Source organism: Engraulis encrasicolus, chromosome 6 (assembly GCF_034702125.1).
Source record: "Engraulis encrasicolus isolate BLACKSEA-1 chromosome 6, IST_EnEncr_1.0, whole genome shotgun sequence".
Classification (NCBI taxonomy): domain Eukaryota; kingdom Metazoa; phylum Chordata; class Actinopteri; order Clupeiformes; family Engraulidae; genus Engraulis; species Engraulis encrasicolus.
Window position 1 is genome coordinate 31,154,495 of NC_085862.1, and position 7,500 is coordinate 31,161,994.

The 7,500-nt window shown below is 45.9% G+C and overlaps 1 protein-coding gene across 2 annotated transcripts in view; it reads right to left on the reverse strand.

Moving 5' to 3' along the window:
• Window positions 1–7,500, reverse strand: part of hmcn1 (hemicentin 1) — a 183,675-nt gene that overhangs the window by 39,039 nt on the left and 137,136 nt on the right. For both annotated transcript variants that reach the window (XM_063201257.1, XM_063201256.1), the window contains exons 51-58: window positions 5,210–5,323; window positions 3,412–3,557; window positions 2,654–2,804; window positions 1,772–1,954; window positions 1,273–1,386; window positions 810–997; window positions 508–604; window positions 18–179 (exon numbers count right to left, since the gene is read on the reverse strand). In XM_063201257.1, the coding sequence (XP_063057327.1) occupies window positions 18–179; window positions 508–604; window positions 810–997; window positions 1,273–1,386; window positions 1,772–1,954; window positions 2,654–2,804; window positions 3,412–3,557; window positions 5,210–5,323 (1,155 nt within the window). The remainder of the gene's footprint in view (window positions 1–17; window positions 180–507; window positions 605–809; window positions 998–1,272; window positions 1,387–1,771; window positions 1,955–2,653; window positions 2,805–3,411; window positions 3,558–5,209; window positions 5,324–7,500) is intronic.

Consider the following 7,500-nt stretch of genomic DNA (forward strand, 5'->3'; position numbering starts at 1 on the left):
CGTGCGTGTGTGTGTACCTGGCATGATGAGAGCGTTGGTGTTGGCCAGCACGGCTCTGCGGTCCTTCATCCAGCTGAGTGTGGGTGGGGGGAAGCCGGTGGCCTCGCAGCTCAGAGACACAAAGTTATTCAGCACCACCGTCACATTCTCCGGGTTCACACCCACTATGGAGGGAGGCACTGCACACACACACACATACAGTATGAGAGAATAAGGACGGGAGAATAAGGACACACACACACACACACAAACACAAATGCACACCCATGCACGCAAGCACGCATGCATGCACACAAGCACACGCACACACGCGCACGAACGCACACACACACACACACACACACGCACAGTATTCATATGGAAAAGAACACACATTACACAATAAACGACATGTGACAATATAAATATGATATTGTGTAAACTACAAGTGAACTGGTAGAAATGCAAATGTAAAAACATGGATACATACAAATACCGTAGGTGCACAATACACTGTCACACACCTACCATGTACATTCAGGTTAAAGGATTTCTCTGTGCTGCCAGCAACATTCTCAGCGACACACACATAGCGTCCTGTGTCAGTCACCTGGGCATTGATCACCTGTAGCAACACACGCAAACACACATACACACACGCACGCACACAGACACACACCACACACACAGAGTTTAAAGTTCTTAAAGTTCTTCATGATGTCATCAAACAATGCTTACAAAAATGTGATATCTGTACAAAATATGTGACGGCGCATTCTCATCTTGCTGTGCTGTGGGCCAGGTGTCCTAAGCCACTCCCACCTGCTCACCTGTAGTGTGCGGCCATTGGCCAGGATGCGGTGCGTTGCGCCCTCTGTGATTGGCTGGTTGTCCTTGAGCCAGCTGATCTGGGGGGCGGGGCTGCCGTCCACGAGACACTCCAGCTGGGTGGTCTTGTTGACCAGCACCGTCTTCTCCTCTGGCACGTCTGAATCGGAGCCACGGATGCTGGGGGGCACTACATACACATGCACACGCATACACACAGACGCGCATACAAACACACACACACACACACACACACACACACACACACACACACACACACACACACACACACACACACACACACACACACACACACACACACACACACACACACACACACACACACACACACACACACACAATCAGTGTCACACAAATTGATTGATCATTTTGTGAAATTCTTCTAGCCAACTATCTTGTCTTTTTGTCTTGTCAGTTAGGTGAAGTTGATTAGTGTGTACTTACGCAGTACTCTGAGGTCATACTGGATGGAGTCCTCTCCCGCCTCGTTGACGGCCACGCAGGTGTATCTCCCAGCATCCTCTGCCTGGGCACGCGGGATCTGCAGCACACGCCCACCTGACATGACGTGACACAGGGACAGATTCACACACACATGAACTAAACTATTTACTCTTTCTATGTCTCTGAATCAGCTCTCTCTTTTGCTTATCTGAGTAACCAGTAGATCTGTGTACTGTTACTATCAGCTGACTCTACAATGGTTGGATCAAATTTGTGGTGGGTCCCTGTTAGGGTTTCAGCGTTTTTCAATAACAACACAGTCTGTCTATCTCATACGGTACAATGGAGTAAACGCTGTAACAGCTATGTAATATCATGTGCTAGTGTTGTACTTACACCATGAATGTACTATTATTTTTACTTTTTTACAACTCTGCTCTCTTGTAAACACAGACACTACATACACTACAAGCACATACAGTACACTGTACTTCCTTACCAGGCAGGATCAGCACTTTGTCATTGGAGGTGAGAGGCTGGCCGTCCCTGTACCAGGTGAGTGTGGGAGGGGGCACGGCATTGGTCTCACAGTAGAGGGAGATGGGGTTATTCAGGATCACATCTTTAGCCTCCACACCCACACCCCCTATACCCCCATTACCCTGCTTGAAGGTAGGGGGCACTGCAGACATGCAGAGAGAGAGAGAGAGAGACAGAGAGAGAGAGAGAGAGAGAGAGAGAGAGAGAGAGAGAGAGAGAAGGGCAGAAAGGGTCAACATAGAAGCTGAGTTGACAAGTCAGCCGGTTTTAAAATCGCAAAATTACACCAACTAGGTATCAGTGCAACAGAGCAATGAGCTCCTTCAACGCGGGTTACATTTATCTAATCAGACAAGGGCAGAACAAAGTGAGTATTAAGCTCATCCAAATCTGCTCCGATACGCTTGTGATAGCTACTGGTAAGGATGCAGTGCCCACTACAGTATTTCAGATGCCGCCAGTATTCCAAGCATGGACTGACAAACATATTTCTTCCGCACACCACCACTAGATGGAGCCCTCTACCTCTGGATAGCCCCATGCCAATGACAAGCACATCGTCTTGTGAAGAACTCTCATTCATGCTGGTCATGTTATCCTTCTCATTCCTGCAGATACCTTTATCCTTAACACATGAAATGAAAGCAATTGGATCTTCAATAGGCGCTGGAGAGACGTTTTGCTCCTCAACTGACGACCTTAATGAAGCTTACTGTAACTCCTTAACTGGATAGTGATGGCACACGCAGTAAGACTAATTTCAGTTTTTCAACAAAATGACCAATTGCCATGAGGGCGTTTCCAGGGCCGTGATATGGTGTGATGGAGTGTCCCGCTTCACCTTGTATATTTACATCAAAGTCCTTCTCGTCCTCTCCAGCCAGGTTGCTGGCCACGCAGGTGTAGCGTCCAGTATCAGACACCTGGGCCTCCTTAATACGCACCACACGGCCGTTAGCAGAGATGCTGATGTGGTCATCAGCCCTCAGGATCTATGGGGAGAGAGAGAGAGAGAGAGAGAGAGAGGGAGAGAGAGAGAGAGAGAGACAGAGACAGAGACAGAGAGAGAGACAGAGACAGAGAGAGAGGCCATTTCATGTTTAATCACATTTGTTCATTTATGCAGTTTTTCCATTATTGATTGGATCTGCAATTCTTCTACTGTCCTGAGAACCGATTATCATCCTGTTTTTTTTCTATTCGCTAAAGCACATTTTTTTGTAACTTTGACTGCTTTTGTGGAACTTTTCACACAGATCCACAGACCTATAACCAAACTAGCCAAACTAATATCCCAAACAGTGCTGGACTGGTAACCTGGCATACAGGGCATTTTCCTGGAGAGCCAACAGTCCTCAGGAGCCAATGCTGTTGTTTTGATGTGTGTGGTTTTTTTAAGAGACCAGCCAAACATTTAGATAGGACAGCACATGTGTCCATCTCGATGAAGAAAATGGATTAAGTCATTTACAATATTGTAGAAAAACAGGGGTCTGTGTGTGAGGCTGCTCTTCAGCCAAAATCATTATTTTTTTGTTCCAAAAACTGCTTTGCACTCAGTTTGAGACCCTTTGCCCGTGCAAGTATGTGCTTATTCACCTGTCCATCCTTGTACCAGAGCAGCGTGGGGGTGGGGATGGCCTGTGCTTCGCACTCCAGCGTCAGTGTGTTGTTGACTTTGATCTTCACCTCCTTGGGGGCCAGGCCCTCCCCAGGCACGTCATTCTTGCTGATCACAGGCGGCACTGGGGACAGAAACCAGAAGGGCCGTAACCATCAGCAGCCTTCTCATTTATGCTGCCTTTAAAAGCCAATGATTAAATAACCCCCTTACCTCACTGACTGACTTGACTGTCCGACTCTTTAAAACAGTGGCTGTTCATCTTTGAGTTTTAAGCTGTGCCATGTCACCTGGTGACACACTGTGCAAGGCAGCTTTGAAACCAACTGCCAGATTGGACAGCGAAAATATGCCCTTTCCTAAAATAAGCTCTTTCCTTGCTTTGTAACAAGTCTGTGAGTTGGAGAAAGTTAACCACAGGGATACACTGGTATGCGATGCAAACTTTACATCGCATGGCCCTACATATTTTCTACTGTATGAGAAGCAATTTTTCTCCCTCACAGTATTTTGGGTATGCAATGCAACACGAGTAGCCCTTGTGGTGTCGAAAAGTTCGGAGATCTCATATATATCTTTCATCACGACCATATCAAAGAATGAGTGCAGAATAACCGAGTAATACCCAGGGGCAGGCTGCACAGTGGATCAGTGACAATACATGGCAGTGCACATATCATTTAAGTCTACACTTATTAAAGCATCGTCAAGGAGGACAGAGTAGCATTTGGTGTTGCAATGCAAAGTGCACATCGCATTTTGGTGCATCACCACCATGATTTGAGTGTGAATGTGGAGGAAGCCCAAAGGCTCATGACCTACACTGGACACAAGAGGGCAGCACTGGAGGGTCTCATCCACTGAGCTCATTGACAGTAAATAGAATGGACGCCAAATCAACGCTATTTGCCATTCAACGCTTTGAAGCCAGATTTGGGAACATTCCAACTTACATTCCACCTTAGCAACGCCAAACGCAGGTGCTGATTGGACAACAACAAGACTTCTAACGGTCAATCAAACCATGTTCTGATGCTCATTGGTCAATTTAACTTTTAATATCTCTCTAAAATAAAACATCACCACAAAAAATCACCACCCTGGTAAGTTGGAGAGCAAGGGGACCTACTAGTTGAGCGAAAAATGATCCCCCTGGAGTGGCATTTAAGGGAGATACAGGGTTTTATGTCTCTCATAGGAATGAATGGGATTTGGCCATTTTTTGGTCTTTTTGGGTCCAACCTTGGCTCCAACTTGGCTTCAACAATGAAATAGAATTTTGGCCTCCATTCTATTTACTCTCAATGACTGAGCTCCTTCTCATGTTCTGAACTACCACTTTATAACAGGGGGCATTACCTTTTGCACAAAGTTTCTACCTTGTAAATGATACATTAGTTACATATATGTCTGTGCTGCCAGACTGTGCTATTCTTTTCGGTCTGTCTGGTTGGCTCTGAGCGGTCATACCGTCTCAGAATCCAGAGAGAATCCTACAATAATTAGCTCCCCAGGTGACAATCCCCCACGCCCCGACAATAAAAAAGCCATGTCAGTAATGCTCATAAGAATCGGTAACACCATCTTATTGTAATAGTGTGGTAATAGCGTGGAAATAACATGTCACTAGTTGACAACTTCTTCGTAATGTCATCGGGGGCTCCCCTTCTCGCTGTCACCCTGGGCAATTGCCCAGTCGGCCCACCCCTCCCAAGGCACGCCCCTGTCGGAATCTCCAGTAATATAAATTTCCATTATGATGGCGCTGTGACTCACAGAAAACTTTGACCTCGTAGTTCTTGAGCGTCTCTCCGGCTTCGTTGGTGGCGACACACGTGTATCGGCCCGCATCCTCCTCTTGAGCCCTCAGGATCTGCAGTGTTCTCCCACCTGTTGGAGTGTGTGTGTGTGTGTGTGTGTGTGTGTGTGTGTGTGTGTGTGTGTGTGTGTGTGTGTGTGTGTGTGTGTGTGTGTGTGTGTGTGTGTGTGTGTGTGTGTGTGTGTGTGTAAGTGTGTGTGTGGCGGGGGACAAAAGTATGTAAGCATGATAAAAAAAAGAGGGACAAATTGTACCGGTATGTTTTATGTACACGGGTCAATGTCGTTTCAGCAGTAGCACATGTCAGAGTGGTGCAACGGCAACCAATGCCACAATTGTATGGATTTTTGTTTGTTTGTTTGTTTTTTAGTGGACTATCTAAGAAGCATAGTCATTCCAACATATTAACCACCAATTACTAATTCATTTATGGGCATTACATGCCGTTATTCCACCTCACGTCTGTCTTTGACCCATGTACAGTTTGTGTGTGTGTGTGTACATAGACATGTGTATGTGAGAACGCTTCAGAGAAGTCATAGCTAAATAGATGGCGAACAACAGAAGCAGTTTCTAATAAGCGCTGCCATAAGTCATTAGGCCTGGCCTGTGGGCCGTGGGTGGGCAGGACAGGTTACATCACATAACATTTAACAGACGTCCTCTCTCTGGTCCATGGCACCACATTAAAGGGGAAGAACATTTTTTTGCATGTGGGGCCTTATTTCTGGAATAAAACATATGACTCTACACACCCATACCACTTATTCCCCATTTGGTGCAGTTCAGAAGATATTGTGTCAGACGGTATTCACTCAACGGTAGCCGTAGGGGCGTTGGAACTAAGCCAATAAATGAGTTGTCCCCACTTTTAAGATGTTCTACAGTTGTAGAGATATCAATTTAAGCCATTACGCACAGGACTGCACATGGAGTACAGGAAACAAGGGCTGACAAAAAGCCAGAAACTCTGGAGCCTGTTAAAGACCATTACTGTCTGTTATCCAATAGTTCACATACAGAGTCTCTGTGTCATATCTGTTTGTGTGTCTGTGTGTGTGTGTGTCTCTCTCTCTCTATACATGTACACATATACTCGTATGCATGTATGCACTGTATGCATATATGTATACTATATATATCTGTGTGTGTGTGTGTGTGTGTGTGTGTGTGTGTGTGTGTGTGTGTGTGTGTGTGTGTGTGTGTGTGTGTGTGTGTGTGTGTGTGTGTGTGTGTGTGTGTGTGTGTGTGTGTGTGTGTGTGTGTGTATGTTTCTGTGCCTGTGCCTGTGCCTGTGTCTGTGCTTGCATGTATGTCAGGAGCTTTGGTGGACTCCAGAACTTGATCCTTGGATCACAGGGAGGATGGATGCTTAAAAGCCAAGAGCATCCAGTCAAAACACTAACCAAGCCCAAGACACGCAAGCACACACACACACACACACACACACACACACACACACACACACACACACACACACACACACACACACACACACACACACACACACACACACACACACACACACACACACACACGCACACGCACACGCACACACGCACACACCCACAGCAAAAAAAAAAACATTTGCAATCTGTTTGGAATTCACTCCACAAAAAAGGAGGAACAATCTCTCATCGATGTGCTGTTATTAAAGTAGCTCTGGATATATCAAGTATGACTGGTAATACACTTTAGTTTAAAATAGACCTGGGAAAGTTGCAGGTAGCACGCATACACACAAAAACGCATGCACGCACACACACAAACCGCAAAAAACATTTGCGATCTGTTTGAAATTCACGCCACAAAAAGGAGGAACATTCTCTCATTGATGTGCTTGAAATAGACCTGGGAACGTTGGAGGTACCTTGTGGACACACGCACGCACACATGCACGTACGCACACACACACACACAAACACACACACACACACACACACACGCACACACACACACACACACACACACACACACACACACACACACACACACACACACACACACACACACACACACACACACACACACACACACACACACACACACACGCACACACCCACAGCAAAAAAACATTTGCAATCTGTTTGGAATTCACTCCACAAAAAAGGAGGAACAATCTCTCATCGATGTGCTGTTATTAAAGTAGCTCTGGATATATCAAGTATGACTGGTAATACACTTTAGTTTAAAATAGACCTGGGAAAGTTGCAGGTAGCACGCATACACACAAAAACGCATGCACGCA